At 49.5% G+C, this 16,212-nt stretch overlaps 1 protein-coding gene across 1 annotated transcript in view; it reads left to right on the top strand.

Annotated features, from left to right (window-relative positions):
• Nucleotides 1-305: 305 nt before the first annotated feature.
• The window catches only part of PTPRS (protein tyrosine phosphatase, receptor type, S), a 99,222-nt gene continuing 83,315 nt past the window's right edge, over nt 306-16,212 (top strand). Inside the window, exon 1 of the mRNA XM_010002487.1 lies at nt 306-477. Within this exon, the coding sequence (XP_010000789.1) occupies nt 390-477 (88 nt within the window). The 5' untranslated portion in view covers nt 306-389. The remainder of the gene's footprint in view (nt 478-16,212) is intronic.

Raw genomic sequence — 16,212 nt, 5'->3', positions numbered from 1 at the left:
GCGTGGTGGCGTAAAGAGGGCCTCCTCGGCCCCCTGCCATGGGGGCTGCTCCGTCCCCTGCCATGGGGGCTTCTCCGTCCCCTGCCATGGGGGCTGCTCCCTCCCCTGCCATGGGGGCTGCTCCGTCCCCTGCCGTGGGGGCTTCTCTCTCTCCTGCCATGGGGGCTGCTCCATCCCCTGCCATGGGGGCTGCTCCATCCCCTGCCATGGGGGCTGCTCCGTCCCCTGCCATGGGGGCTGCTCCTTCTCCTGCCATGGGCTCTGTCTTCCTGCTCTAAGCTCTCCCCTTTGCCTCTGTGCATCCACAGGTGCTGACAGCGCTGGGAAGACACTGGAAGTCCTGCTGACCTGGAGGCCTCCCTGCTGGGGCTGAAAGCCCATTGCAGAGGATGAGGATCCTTCCCAGCCCTGGGATGTCTTCGCTGGTCTCCCTTGTGAACCTCCTCTCCGTGCTGCTCATCGGCTGCGTAGCTGAAAGTAAGTGACTCTGCTGTCCCCATGTGCCTTTTTTCACCCATGCTTCACATCCCCTGGAGAAGGACAGTAGGAGCAGGTTTTGGTGCTTGGAGCCAGCAACATATCCCCAGCTTTCTACTGTTAAGAAAGTGCCCAGTGCTTCATCATGTCTTAATTTTCCAACATCTTCATCTTTCCACCAGTGCCTTCCTGTTGTTGCCAGTCCTGCCTGTGAGGGATGTTACAGGCCAGCTAGTTGCTCACAGCTTGCTGTGAATCCTGGGTTGCCCCTACAGCTGCCAAAGAGCTGGAGAGGAGGGGAGGGAACTGCCAAGAGCCTTCCTCCTCCTTCTCCTGGAGCCTTCCTCTTCCTCTTGGCCCTGTCTCCACCCAGCTTGCCCTTATTGTCCTCTCCTGCTCTTGCCTTTCAGGCATCTATCAGAAACTAGTGACCATTGTCATTTTACTCGCTGGGCCTGGATCCAGAACAGCATCCTAAGAAAGAGTATTCTGTTTCTTCTTCCCCTGAGTGAACCAGTTCCAGTTCAACACAGTTTTTATCTTTGCTGCCTTTCAATTCTTGCTTTAAAAAATGAAAAGGGGAAGGAAAAAAATGTTAAAAGGCCAAAATCTTCAGCAGCTGGAATGTGTAACGTTTCTTCGACATGAAGGCTGATCACTCGGGATCAGTGGGGAACAGACTCTTCCAAGCTTATTGAATTGTGACTTTTTTAAATGTCCCCAGCAAAGCTGCTTGAAGCTGGTGAGAGGGCTGCTCTGGTCAGCACAGCCCTTGACAGCTTTTAACGTAATCACTTCGTTATCAGGGTTTATTAAGATGACACGGTCGCTGGGGATTGAAGGGATCCTCAACCTTTTGTTGCTAGGAGATGTTTTTTGAACTGTGTTTCTCTCTCGTTTGCAGCAGGAGAGTGGGGGTTTATTTGCCCTTGCTTTACTCCTGAGTTTTGTTTGGTGCATGCTTAACCCCTCTTTGCAGGGAGAAACGTTCATATGTGGAAGGAGAATGTTTCCTTTTCTTCTTTTTCATTTATTGAGCCCAGGAAGTGAGCTGGGCTCCAGGAGGTTCACTACTGGGCCACTTTTTTGGTGTGTAGCTGTGGGTCAGTCTGTGCCTCAGACTTTGCTTCTCTAACTACCTTGAAAGGAGGTTGTAGTGAGCTGGGTTTTGGTCTTGTCTCCCAAGTAACCAGTGATATGAGGAGAGGAAGTGGCCTCAAAGTGCTCCAGGGGAGCTTTAGGTTGGATATTAGGAAAAATTTATTTACTGAAAGAGTGGTCAAGCATTGGAAAAGGCTGCCCAGGGAAGTGATGGAGTCACCATCCCTGGAGGTGTTAAAAAAAGGTGTATATGTAGCACTTTGGGTCATGGTTTTAGTTGGCATGGTGGTGTTTGGTTAATGGTTGGACTTGATGATCTTGGAGTCCTTTTCCAACCTTAATGATTCTATGATTCAGTTTGAGCTACTTGTCTTAAGTAGCAGTAACAGTGTGGTGTTTGGCTGCAAGGAACCTGGCATAAGTTTTTTGCCCAAGTATTTATCCAGGATCCTACTTGGATGTTGCAGCTGACATTCTCTAAGTTCTTTAGGAGCACCCAGGGTAGGTGGTTAAAGCAATCTGCTGTATTCCCCTGGGCTCAGGGTGGCCTTGTTGGTTTGTCAAAGTGGGCACTGATGTTAGGTAGGCTGCTGCTGGCTTTGGCTCCTGAAAAAGCAGAAGACTGCAAGCAGAAAACTCTATTCCTGGCTTTTTGTGCAGTAGGGTCAGGAGAGGAGAGGACTTTTACAGTGGAAAATCCAGTGGTGGGGCTCCAGGGTCCCATTCCTGCCACTGGTTTGCTGTAACACTCCTGGCCAGGTGCTGATCAGGCACAGAAGGTACCAGTTGCATGACCCAAGCCCTGCTGAAATCTGTCACTGCTCAGCAGACACCTTGATGCTAGCAGCCAAGTTTCTCTCTCCTGTCGTTCTGCAGTGTCCTTGGATCCTGAACTGTGAGGTTTTGTGCCTTTTACCTCTTGCTGCTCACAGATATACATCTGGGAACTGTGCAGGTTGCAGGACTGGGAGTCTGTCAGGACTGCCCTTTCCTGCTCCATGTGCAGATGAAGCTGGGCCAGGTCTTTTCTCCCAATCTTCAGAGCATGTCAGGACCTCTCCAACCTGTCTACCCTTGGGGGTGCTCCCCCTCATGGGGTTTGAGTCACTCTCTGCCTGGTGATGATGAGTTGAGAGCTCCTGATTTTGGAGGGGCTGGAATTCTGCCTGTAGATGCCTGGTTGGTACCATCCGAGCTGGGCTGCAGAGACATGCAAACAGTTTTTTCTGTCCCAACTGCAGAGACTTGTGTGAAGAGCTGTCCCTCTGTTCTGACAATGTCCTCTCCCATCAGATGGCCCAGGGCTCTCTCACACTGCCTCTCGTAATCCCTTGGCCAGCTTCCATTTGGCTGGTGCTTGCCACGGCGCTGACCCCATTTCCTGCCCTAATTCACCAGAGGGGCTGCCAAGGCCTTGCAGCCCCCAGGGCCAGCAGAGCTGGGCAGTGCCAGCCTGGTGTCCCTGCCCTGGTGGGAAGCCCTCATCACAGGTAGGAAACCCCCAGGACGTTTGGAGGGCACCAGCCACCTTCCTGGCTTGGCAGGGGAACAGCTGCCCTTGAGCAGAGCTTGGGGCTGAGAGCTGGAACTCCTCCTTCAGTGCAGAGCTGGAGGAGCTGTGGCCTCTGCAATCAAAGGGCCATTAAAATACTTCCCTTGTTTCCTAGACTAATTGATCTCTGTCAGTGATTTAAATCTTTCTATAGCAGGAACATTCTATTTAAAGGAAACTGCTATTTAAATTAAAAAACCAAAGCACCACACTGTTTCTGCCTGCTGTTCTTCCTTGTGAAGTTGAAGAAGATAGTAATTGAAAGGTAAAAAGCAGACCTGTTTCTTCTCTTTTTCTTCAGTTGTGTATGGACACTTGCTTTGTTCCTTCTGGATGGTCAAGGGCAGCCACAGATCTGGCAGTTGCCAACTCCATGAGGATTTTCAGTGACCTCTCACTCAATGGAATGTAGTGTCATTTTGTTAAGGGTTCAGCAGGTTTGAGTAACATTAATGGGCATCACTGCAGCGAGCCCTTGTGAAGTTGAAGAAGATAGTAATTGAAAGGTAAAAAGCAGACCTGTTTCTTCTCTTTTTCTTCAGTTGTGTATGGACACTTGCTTTGTTCCTTCTGGATGGTCAAGGGCAGCCACAGATCTGGCAGTTGCCAACTCCATGAGGATTTTCAGTGACCTCTCACTCAATGGAATGTAGTGTCATTTTGTTAAGGGATCAGCAGGTTTGAGTAACATTAATGGGCATCACTGCAGTGAGCTGGGGGAGGCCTTCCCCAGGATCTGCCCCCTGATGTGCAGCACAGCCAGAGAGGCAGGTCTGGTGCCCTTGGGAGCTGAGAGAAGGCCAGGCAGCACAGATGGGCTCTGGATATGGGTCCAGGGAGGGGAATAGTTTCCCAAACTGCTGACATACCTGGGCACAGAACCAAGCCTTGCTGTTTCCTGGTCGTGCACCCAGCCCGACTCATAAAATCTCCGCAGCGAGGACCTTAAAACATCTCATTTTGTGCTTGTGCAAAATCAGCCTCATCTTGGATGTTCTCCTGCCCGTGCTGCTGTGTTTGACCAGAGCTCAGACAGTGGACAGGTACTCCTGCCCTCCTGTGCTACCCAAAGGAGAAGTCAGCCCACATGAAGTGCTCCTCAGTTGCAGATAAAAAGGCACTTAGGGTATAGGAAAGTGGTGATGTTTATAAGAGAAGCCAGCATGTTGGCTGTTTGCAAGTGGATTTTTCCCATTGATTAAACCTTTGCATTTTACAATAGTGCTTTGCTAATTGGTACTTTGCATACACAGAAGGCTGGTGTGTGGCTCTCTCCGCCCCTGCAAAGATTTAATAGCAGATGCAGCAGTGAACATTACTTACTACTTAGATTTCCTTCCTTTTATAAATCACGTTATAGAAGTCTTCCTAGCACGCTCTGAAGTATTACCATAAATAATTAAATCTAAATTGCAATTGACAAAATAAAAGAATAAAGCCCCTTTTATGATGCATTACCCTAGCTTTCTTCCCTTTTAATTGCCCTTGCTCCGTCGTTAATTTGCAGAGCACAGTAATTCATGCCGGGCTCATGTGTGCGGGGGCTCTGGCAGCTCCACGAGCTGCAGTGCATCCATGGAGGCTGGCAGGGTTGCACCACGAGTGTGGGGCTTGTGGAGAGGATGGAAAACATCTGTGGTAGGTTGGGAGAGGAGCTGATGTAGGTCCCTGTTCCTGCTGGCAAAGCCGTGCTGCGTTTCGGGAGCTGGTGCGATGAAAATGGCGTTTGGAGCGTGTGTGGCATGAGAGGGATGTGGTTTAGTGGTGGACTTGCTGGGATAACAGTTGGACTTAATGATCTTAGAGGTCTTTTCCAACAGAAATGATTCTACTTTATGATTCCACTCTATGTAGGAGCTGGCTGCATGGCTTCTCGTGTTGAACTTCAGATCACGGTGACTTGCAGGTGCATGTGACTCCTCTCCTCTGCCTGGTCCCTCCCGTGCTCTTATTCGCAGAGGATTAGCCTCTGTGACAGGGCTCACAGCTTTCAGCTCGGGAGGTCCCAGCTTTGATCTGTTGTTGGCCAAGACAGCAGTTGTCAGATAAGATGGTGTAAAAATCAAGGAGGCTCCATCTTAAGAGTTGATGGACATTTTAAGATGACATCAGTGGGAATTGAATCTTTCTTCGCTGTGGGAGAAAGCTGCTCCATTTATGAATGGTTGAGACTGATTTGTGACAATTGCAACCACATTGTCCTGAGAGAAGGAAGGTGCTGAATTGCCCCATGAGCGGGTACATGGCAGGAGCTGGGAGGTTGCTGCAGAAAGGCTTTTTCCCCTTGGTGGGTGTGGGCAGGAGGCATAGCAGAAGTTAAGGTGGGGACATACAGGAGGTTATGTGGTCCGTAGGTTGGTGGTGGGGTTTCTACTTGGTGTTGCACGTTGTTCCTTCAGTGAGTAGAGTCTAACAGTGTGCAAGAGGAAGCAGCATCTGAATTGCATCCAGCCAGAAGGCAGAGATCACTGCTTCCCTCCCCGGGAGCCACTTGCTGCCTGTGTTCCCTGTGCACCAGTTGCCTTTGTAGGCAAGGAGACACTTGGCTGTCCTTGTTTCTCAGTTGCCCTTTCCTTTGTTGCCTTTTCCATCTGGCAGCTGTGATCTAGCCTGTGGTTGCTGAGGGTTCTGGACTAGGTGTTGTCCCACTCAAGGACACAGAATGAAGCTTCTGTGTCACCTTGTTTAAGTACCTGATTAAATTAAACCTTGCCTGCCTGGATCAAGTGATTGATCTCTCTCTTTTTTCTTTTTTTCTCCCCTCCTCCCCATCTTTTTATTTAAGAAAATTCAAATTGGAAAGTTTGTGTCTTCTACAGGACTAGGAGGAGAAATAAATCATCTCTTGAAAGAGCTTCCTTGGGGGCAGGGAGGGCTGTCACCTCCCAGGTCTCAGCTGTGCCCCACACAGCGGATGCTGATTAGATTAATCTCTGCTGAGGAGCACCTGGGGACAGCAGCAGCCACGGGTGTTTGAGACCCAGTCATGGGTGTCTCTTTTTCCCATCCAGAGGTTCTTGCTGCTCAGCTTCATTAGGTGGCTAAGTTAGGAGAAAAGAGCATCTGTTTGTTGTGTAAACAGGGGGCTTGTGTGAAAATGTGATCTACATACTGGTTGTGATAGAGACAATGTGTGTCTTCACCATACCTGGGTGCCAAAATTAGGACTTTTACCAGGAAGCAAATACTTATTTCTTTGTGACTTTCCCCTTTGGGTGTGTATGCTTTTCACTCAGGCAGTTCTTGCACGTGCTGCCAGGAAGGACAGCATCTTTCTGGTGTCTCCCCAAGACCCTGGGTCACATCAGCTTTTCATCAGTCTGGCAAGGTCTGCGTGGTTGTGTCGTTTCAAGGCCAACTAGATAGGCATCTCCCAGGTCACTGAAGGGAGTCTATGAGGGTATTTCCACCCTCCCTGTGGCCTGACAAGCCCAGCATTATTCTTAGAAGGCAAAGCAGAGTGGTTTTCAAGGACGCCCAACCAGAGGAATGTCGTTCTTCAGTGTGCGTGGGATGGAATCTGGGCTTGAGCTGGCCTGGGAGACACAGTCTCCAAAGAACAGTTTTATTTACTCCGTGCCACTCTTCCCCTCCAGTCAAGGATGTTCTCTTGCAACATAATTGGTCCCAGTTCCCACCTTAGAAAGCTGTGATGTTCCTTGCACTGCAGCTGCCTTTAATTTTGGGAGATTTTTAAAGTTCATGAAAACAGTCACGTTTCACACCATCTGCTGCATGTGGTGGAGCTGAACATGGCACGGGCCGGGGCTGGATCCGGAGTCAGGAGCGTTCTCACTCTGCCACTGCACCTTCTAAACCCTCCTTTGGCTTGTCTAGATTTGTGTTTTTGAGCTAGGGCTTCTCTTGCCACGTTGGTGTCTGGTGTAATTAGTCACAGCCTTGGTTTGGGGTTCTCCTACTGCAAACACTAAATAGTCATGTTAGGGTTTGGCAGAGGAGCTGCCTGCTCCGTCCAAGGGCACAGCAGATAACAGCGTGACTGTGGAAGAGATCACAGCTAACCTGGACATGAAGGTTGCCAGGAAAGAGCATTATAAATATATTTTGGATGTCTACTGCTAAGACTTTGAAAGGGGATATTGCAGTGAATGATTTGAACAGTTGACATGGAGGAGAACGGATTGACCTGTTTTCACAGGATCGTTGCTTAGAGAATTTTTAGCACGTCCCATCTTGCTTGTTGCAGACATGAAACATTGCTCCTTCATATGAGGTTAGTTAAAACCAGAGCTGCTCATTTCATCTGTAATTCACAGGATCGTTTCTGTTTCCTTTGGAGACCAAGAGGAAAAGCAAAGCTTTAAAAAAAGGGGGGAAAAAAAAAAAAATAGGAGGAGCTGCGACTGGTTTAGTGTTCTACAAAGTTTCTCCGACTCCTCCAAACCTTTAATTGACTCAGAGGCAGAAAATTGAGAAGGGGAGAGAGTGAGGGAGCATGCGGAGTGGCTCGGGCAATTTGAATAATTTATTGTCCTTTGAAGTTGCAAGAGAAATTTCAGCTGCCTTGGGGAGTAATTTCTCCCCATTCTGAAAGGATTTCTCCTGATTTTAAACTCATTCAGAGGATGGTAGTTTTGCATTTTCTGCATAATTAATGAGCATCACTTCACCCCCACACACACAACCTCTAAAGAATGGTGGGGTGATGAAACTTGGTGGTTTTTTTTTAAATTAATGAAGTCAAATTAATTTGGCTGTGTCCTCTTCCTCCCTCACCTCTGTTAGAATTCATGTATTTATTCATAAATTAGTCTGAGCGTGCTGTTATGAGTGCCAGCACTTACAAATCTGTAGCCTGGACTTGGATTTGTTTGAATGAATTTCTAAAAAGATGTTGTAGGGGTTTTTTTTCAGTTCAGCTGTTAAAGATCAGCTTGAGAATGGCTCTCATGTGATCACCCAGCAAACTAGGAAGATCCTTCAGCTCTTGTTTTCCTTTGGTTTTGAGGACTTTATGTATGGGTTGTTTATGTTCTTGATGAATGCTGTGGTGCTCCCCTTTCCTTCTAAGATCTGCTAATTGTTAATTCCAGTAGCTGCCACTTGAGGGGCTGCCTTCACCTGAGAGGGGAAGCATCTTCTGCCCTGCTGCCTGGAGAGGCTGCACTCCAGCCTTCTGCTAAGAACCATCCCTCACATCTCTCAGCAGGTGTCAAACACAAGCAGAAACCTAAAAAAAAGCCTCACCTTCCCCCATCAGAGTCTGATAGAAGAATTTATGAGGTCCTTGCTGCTCCTTTTCAGTGTTTCCATTTCTCTCCTGCTCATGTGTTTCACTGTTCTTCTGCCTCACTGAATCTTGAGTTGTCCAACACTGTAATTGTTTGGTTCCCACTGCTGCCAGTTCTCAGCACTGTTGGATTCTCCATTTTTTCCTTATTTTATGTGGATGTGCCTGCTGGAAATCTGAATCATGAGTATTGTGGTTCAGAGACAGAAATTGTCATGACTCGTGTGGTAGGAGTCAAAGTTCATGATTGTTAAAGGCTGGATTCAGCCATTAGTCATGGTTTTATGGGGTTTTGGTTTCTTGTTTTCAAGATCTCCCATCTTGAGCTCCCTTGACATCCCAGTCCCAATACTGATGAGCACTACATGCTCACAATATGCTGTTAGAGACCCAGGACAAGATGTTTCAGGTTTGTTTGCCCAGAATGTCCTTTTGTTCCATGGAAAATAGGGGTTGAAGTCTCCTACCAGAGGTCAGATAGGGATGATGTAAACAAGGTTTTGAAAATACCCAAAATTGTACCTTTCCGTGTAGAGCAGGAGACTTCCTGTCTTGCCTGAAGGAAAGAAGCAGACAACAGCTTGTAAGTGGAAGTAATACAGCTTTTATTTACAGGAGTGAAATAGCAGGGTTTTATCAGAAGATACTTTATTTACCTGGTGTGCCTTTCATCCCACAATGATCCCTCCACATATTAGCAAATCCTTGTTGGGCTCATTCCTGTTTAGTGCTGCAGCCCCCCCTGAGCTGGCAGATCGAGGCAGGAGACCTCACTGTGTTTACATTTTGCAAAAGTCTTTGTCATGTAATTAAACCAAGGATCAGAATTGATCTCCCTGATCACATCCTTGGGGCCTCCAGCACTGTGCCTTCTCTGAAAGACCATGAGGTGCAGAAGCTTGTAGCAGTTTGTTTTCCCTGTTGCTGCTGACTCTGCTGTCACTTTTGAGTGGCTCAGGACCTCTGCTGGGCTATATTAGGATGGCATGGCCCCCCAGGAGCTGGGATCCTTGCTCATTAAGCTTTTTCTTCTTTCAGCCTTGTCCCATTGGAGGTGGTTTTTCCTGCTCTGGTATCCCCCATAGGCTCTGATTCCTAAGTGGCTCAGGCAGAGCAAAGGAAGTTGAGTAGAGCCAAGATTTTCTAGGTAGGGGGTGAATTGAGCTCCTCCATAATGCCAGTGTCAGTGACATGGCTGGAGTAGAAGCTGTCCTAGCAACATGGCAAAGGAAGGGAGAGCTCCCTGCCTTAAGGTCTGATTGCAAACAATCTGGGATTGCTGTCTTGACAGTGATGGACAAGGAGCCCTCATTAAGCTGCCAGGATAGCTCCTTAGGTTTCTTGCTCTGCTCTGGGTTATTATGCCTTGTTATAGGACTTGTGGACAAATATGGAATGAGATGTTGTTACAGTTGATTGAAAGCACTTGTGTACCCCCAGGGTCCTCCCCTGCCACATTGCTGAGGCTGCATGTGCTCTTGTGCTTGCTGTCCCTTCAGTGGTTGATCTTGTCTGCTTTGGCTCTTGCTGGGCACAGGGAGGAACTTTCTTCCTGGCACTGTGTTGTAGTGCCAGAAGATGAATCCTGGCCATCTGGCCTTCCCACCTACTTGCTGCTGTGCCCCACAGTGGGATTTGTACCAGAAGGTGAGGGTGGAACTGCTCTGTCCTGGGTGCAGGCAGTAAACTGAAGGTGAAGTGGTTTGTACTCCTGAAGCACTTTGCATCTGAATTGGTGGGAGAAGGGAGGTGGGGAAACTGAGGCATGAGGAGAGTGGAGCCACAGAATGTGTTGAAAAGCAAATTCAGTCTTGTATCTTCTAGATCACATTCTCTCATGTGCATACTCCATATGCTGCTAAATGCTGTCTCTTCTCCATCCTTCCTTGCCTTACGTGCAGAGTCCTGTTCTGATGCTGGGCCCCAGCTGCCTGCCACATTTGCTGTCCTTTACTGCCAAAATACAGATTCCTTCACCCCAAGGCTAATCCCCTGTTGCTCATTCATCAAACTGAAGCCCACATGGTGCTCTGGGCTTCCACCATACCAGAGCTCCCACAGGATGGGTAGGCTCTGGTCTGTGCAGGCTGCATGGTATGAAGTGTCAGATACCAGTTATTCTGTGTTAGGGAGAGAGAGGAGAAGGACCAGAACACCACCCCTCTCCCTGCAGAGCAGGAACAGCTCTGCCCTGTCCTGTAGAGCAGGTTGCATCCTGGATGTGTGTATCATTACAGTGTGCCCTAGACATTTCCATAGGTCACAGTTGGAAGAATGTTTTCCTTGGCTTTATCAGGGTCCCAGTCAGTGGGGCTGGAACTGATCTGTGGCAGTGACAGGCACCCTTTGTGCTATGGAGGGAGGTGGATCCTTTCCATGCATCCAGATATATGACTTTAGCCTGGAGAAGTCCTGCCAAGACTGGATAACTTCATACTAGCTGCTGTTCCCCTGTGATAAGGCATGGTCCCATCCCTGAAAACTAACTATTTAAACTTGTGGTTTAAATACACCAGAAGGAAGGATTATGCTTCCCCTCCAGCAGGCAGGAGAATGTGTTTTTTCTCGCCTTGGGTGTCAGAACTAGGAGCAGTTCTTTGGTAGCCTCAGACTCAACCTGCCTCCACTGCTGCAGGCTCCTGCCTCCTCTTCCAAAGGGTCTGTATCTGAGTGTGTTGCCGATAGGAGCCTGGAGGCTGGATGGATGTGCCAGATCCCCAAAATTACAAGCCTCATGGCAAGAACAGCTTGGCATGGAGCTGGCTCTGAGGGGTCAGCTGCCTCATCCTGGCTGAGGGGACAGGGGGAGGTGGCAGCACAGGCAGGCCGTGGAAAGGAGCTGGTGTTGGGGTTGTTGGACAGCCAGTCTACTAAAGGTGCATGAAATGAGTTCTTGAGCTTTCTCACCCATTTTCTGCTTCTGTTGAATCCCATGCTGGGCTGCATCCTTCAGTGCTCTCCTTCCTTCTCTGGGAGCTTGGGAGAAGGAACACGGGGTAATCTTTCAGGTGACATTTCCTGGTGTCCAACAGGGGAAAAGCCTCCATTCACCTGTGTGTAGCCCAGCTTGTCTGGGTCAGGTAAGGGCTTTGGTGGATCAGCAGCAGGGGAATAGCAAGGTGCAAGTATTGCACTTCTAAAAAAATGTCCTCGATCTTTTTTTACCCTCCTCTCCCCAACCTTGCCAGTCCCATCTCCCTGAAGGGAGCCAAGAGCTGCTGACAGTAAGAGGAAGTCTCTGTCTGAAGCCTATAATTATCCTGTCTGCCTTCCCAGAAAAGGCCAGTTGGGGAGCGAGCGTGCTTCTGGTCCAGGGACCAGCCCTGCATTCTGCTGCCTCCCCAATTACTGCTTAATGGACTTTTTACGATGATAAGACGACTGGGTTGGGGAGAAGTTATTGATGGGGAAATGGAATATAATTCACTCCCTGTTTGTTTGTTCTGTCAGAAAACCCTCATTTTAATTTTATTTGCGAGGCACTGAGAAACGGCCCTTGGAAAAAATCTGTCAGTAAAACCCTGGATTTCAAGGGGGCCAGAGTCTCTGCAGAGACTCAGCAAGAGTTGAGTGTCTCCACAGAGACCCTCCCCACAGCCCGCATCAGGCCTGCACCCAGTTTGCAGATCTCTAATGAAGAGAAATGGAAATCATGGAGCCATCTTTCTTGCCTCTACCCTTCTTGCAAGCTCCCCCGCACCCTAATGCCGCTGCTTTGAAACACGTACCCATTCCAAACATCCCTACTCCCCACTCTCCATCTGTCTCAAATTTGGCTGCTCTCTCCTGTTTTCATCTACTCCGTGGTTTATCTCCTCTATCTAATCTCTACTTCCTTGCTCTGGCTCTGAACACCTCCCTCCTCTCCATCCTGCTCCAATTCTCTTCTATTTTCCCTGTTAATCTCTCCCTATCCCTGCCGATTTTCCCGTCCTCTCTACCCTCTGCTCCCCTTTTTAGGTCCCCTGTTCATTGGTGTGACAAAGCTGTTGCTCTGCTTCTCTGGCCATGCCTCCCAGGCTGTCCCCAGCTGCTCAGCACTCCAATCCCAATCCCTCAGATGCAGAGCATGCATCTGCTGCGTGCAGGCAGCACACGTGTGTCAACCACATTTCCTAAACCAGCAAACAAACACTCAGGGCATGGCTGGACCTGGATCTCACCATCCTGGAGAGGTTTTTAGGAGGGGAGATGAAAGCGCTACCCCCCAGGGCTGTAGTTGTGGGAGCATCTTGTTCTCCTTCTCCAATTGTGAGCCTGTCAGCAGTTGTGGAAAAGTGGGGATGGAGTTTCACTAGATCAGCAGAAAGTTTCAGCCCAAAAACCAAAGGGAAGGGAGAAGAGAAGAGAAGAGGAGGGGAGGTTAACCCTTTGCATGCCAGTGAAAATGCCATCAGATCCCTTCCTGGTTGCTCTTGAAGTTAGCAAGAATTGAGAAGTAATGAAGAGAGATGTTCCTGTCCAAGCTAACATGACCAGCTTTTGCCTGGCTTTTGCTTTTTATCTTCTTCTCCCACCAAGAAGTACATGTGGAAGGTCTCTGAGCTCTGTCTCTAGCGATTTTTCATGGTTACTTGGTTTTGTTTGTATTACAGTATTTAAAGGCTGCAGTCGTGTGCAATACCACCTAGGGTGTTGAGTGCTGAACAGATCTGTTCTGAGACCATCCTTTACTCCAAATTGCTTGTAGTGTCTAGACGAAGACAGGCAGGCAGGTGTGAGAAATGAGGATTGTCACCTCTGCGCTCCGTGTGGCAGACTGAGGTGTGGGGAGGGTGAGTGCCCAAGGTCAGCTGAATTTGCGTCAGAGCCAGAGATCTGGATCGCGATTCTGGGAATCATCTGGAGTCTGGAAGAGCAGATTGGGGTGTGCTAATGCTCAGAGCAAAACAGCACTGACCATAAATGGCTTAATGGCCTCATCTTTTAGCTTCATTCTTGAAAGTTAGAGATGTCTGTGTGTGTGTGTGTATGTGTATATATATATATATATATGCACAAGAAGGGTGATTTTTGATCTGTTCAGTATTTTTGAGCTAAGATAAAGGTTGTAATTCAACTAACATGCCCTGAATCTCTCAGGGTGGGCAGCTCTGAGGGGATATGTCATGCTCAGCACCACGGGGTCATCTGTTGAGGGCCAATGGGGAATGGGAATGGTGGGCAAAAGGACATCTGCCCTGCACATTCAGGAAGGCTGTGATAAGCCAGCAAGAAAACGGCCTGTGTGCTGAGGTCTTGCTTTTGCTTTAGTTTCTGTGGCAGGTTTTGGGTACAGCAGAGAGCCCCCTTCATTCCCCAGGGTGAGGATAATGAGTGTTTATTCATCAGCAAAGGAGGAGGGGAAACCTGGCACTTGGTGTGCTGGCACTGTGGGTCAAGTGGGACTGGCACATGGGCTTCCACCAGAGCGCTGGTGGTGAAGAACCAGGGACACCAAAAATGGAAGCAAAACCTTTTAAAATATGCATTTTTATAGCTGCTTTTCTTTTGTCTCTGTGGATTGCTGGCACTGTGGGCGAGAGGCCCTTTCAGCCAGGCTCATGCTGCTCTCTGTGCTGCGGCCAGATGAAAGAATAAGTAGTTTGTCTTTATTTGTGGCCTATTGTTGAGGTGCTTTCCTGGGGGTGGCAGGAGGGGGCTGTAGAAGCGGGACTATTAAGCACCGAGGTGAATTTTGCAATCTGAAATCAGCACCGGGTCCCCGCTGTGGAGATGAGGGGAGAGAGCTGGGGGGGTGAGGAGGAAGCAGAGGTGTGGAGGTGCCTCTGCAGCCCCCTCAGGGAGAGCCTGTGGGGCAGGGGGACAGCTCACAGCTGCCCTGCCCCTTCCCTCCCAAAGCTGGGGCAAATAACACAGTTCTGTGGTCCGGGACCATCCTCTGGGCTGTTCCTTGGTGCCCGTGGGGTGAGTCAGGCCTGTTTCTGTGGTGGTGGCACCTTGGAAGGGGACAATGGCAGACATGTCTGAATCCCTGTGGGAGCAGCTTTCTGCCTCTGGCCTGCCTCGGAGCTGGCAGCCCAGAGCTCAGGAGGGACGAGCAATTTAGGCCACAATTGGGGGCATCAGGCATTTGGGTGGCAAAGCATGTGGGCTCTTCCCTTCCCCCACGGTGGAGAGGCCAGGGCTGTGCCTGTCAGGGTGGAGGGTTTCACCCCAAGAGGTTCATGGTGTAGGATGTGTTCTGGCCATGTTCCTGTGCTCTTGGCAGGGGACTGTCTTCATTCTGCTCTTGTTAGCCCACCCCATCCATTTCCCAGATTTCCCATATTCCTGAGGCGTTTTGGCTGTGGGCAGCTGGGAGGATGTTGGGTAATTGATCTGGCAGGATGGAACAAAATGCTTCAAGAATCAGTTTTGTCTCAGAAAGGCTCAGGGAAGTATTTCCTCACAAGGACCTGGCTCTCTCCTTCACCCCATTCAGGGGTGCCATGCTGGTTTTACACAGCCCTCTGCACCACCAGAGCTTTCTCCACTGCCTTCCCTGAGCTGGTGTGAGTTTCCCCCTCAGCTTTTCAGGCTGTCTGTCCCAGTTTGTGGCTGGAGCATAGTGAGGTTGAGCAGGGAAAGCTGCTCCTGCTCTTTGTTCTCTGCAAGGTTAAAAGCACCCCCGACCTACTTGTCAATCCATAAACCCACCTGCAGTGCTGCAGGAGGCAAAGGAAGAGGATCCGTGGTGCAGGTTCGTAACTGTGCTTTTCTTTTTCTCCCCATCCCTGCACCCCGCTCCCCTTCAGCTGTCAGCTCAGATATGTTAAAGCCCATTTGTGCTCCCTCCTCTCTGCCATCCCTCAAACCACCTCTGGGTTCTCCATCCCTTTCTCTGGCTTTGGCTTTTGATATTTCAGACAGGCATATGGTGGCCGGCCTGTCTCCCTCACTGCTCGTCTATCATCTGCTATTCACCATGGCAGCAGTTCCTGAGGGACATTTGGGTTTAAAGGGTGAGATGTCCCCTCCTTTTCCCCACTCTTGACATCTTTCAAGCTTCCTTGCTGTAAAGCTTCTCAGACTGTCTTGTCATCTGTGTATCATTAGCAGAGAGAGATGTTTGGTTTGGTTTTTTTTTAACATGACTGCATTTGAAAAACTTTTTCTGCTTTGGTGTCACATGAAAGAACAAAGGAAGGAAAGGAGCAGGTGAAGCAGCAACGTGTTCCTCTCTGTGAGGAAAGCTGCCTTGGTGTGCAGAGCCTTGTACGTGGGCTGATGTCATACCATGCTCCTCTGGTGTGTGTCTCTCTAGGATGAGTAGAAACCCACCCTTCTCACCTCGTCATCCTCTCAAAGTCTGCGTTAGAATTCACAGAATCCCAGCAGTAGATGTGCGTCACGTCCCTTCCGAACAGATGCCTGTGTTTCTCCTTTGGGAAGAGAAGCCAACTGGAGGTTGTGTGCAGAGGGCTGACCAGGAGGGTGAGCGCCTGGTGCCATCAGCTGCCCTTGCCAGCCCTCGGGGACGTGGGGCAGGAGCTGCTGGCAGGGGAGGCAGAGGGCAGGTCAGAAGGCAGCCAGCGTGTGTGCTGATCGGCTTTGCGGATGCAATTAACGAGCGAGGATGGACAGTGAATATGTGTCTCTTCCTTACAGTCTGTGGCAACTGGCCAGCGTGTCCCTTGCCCCGGCTGCTGCTTTTGGGAAGTGCGTGGGTGGTGGGCAGGAGTGAAGGGTTCAGCTTGACTTGATGGCTTTCCATTAAGCTGTAGAGAAGATTCACAGGTACGCAGCAGCCATCTCGTCCTTTCAACCTCCTCTCCAGAGACACAGACCCCGCAGGAAGCCTCTCATAGTAGGAAAATTCTTTTTAGGGTCCAGGTTTTTCCATTCCTGC

Source organism: Chaetura pelagica, unplaced genomic scaffold (genome assembly GCF_000747805.2).
Source record: "Chaetura pelagica isolate M959 unplaced genomic scaffold, ChaPel_1.0 scaffold1081, whole genome shotgun sequence".
Lineage (NCBI taxonomy): Eukaryota > Metazoa > Chordata > Aves > Apodiformes > Apodidae > Chaetura > Chaetura pelagica.
Note: the sequence above shows the minus strand (reverse complement) of the source record. Positions and strands in the feature narration are given on the sequence as shown.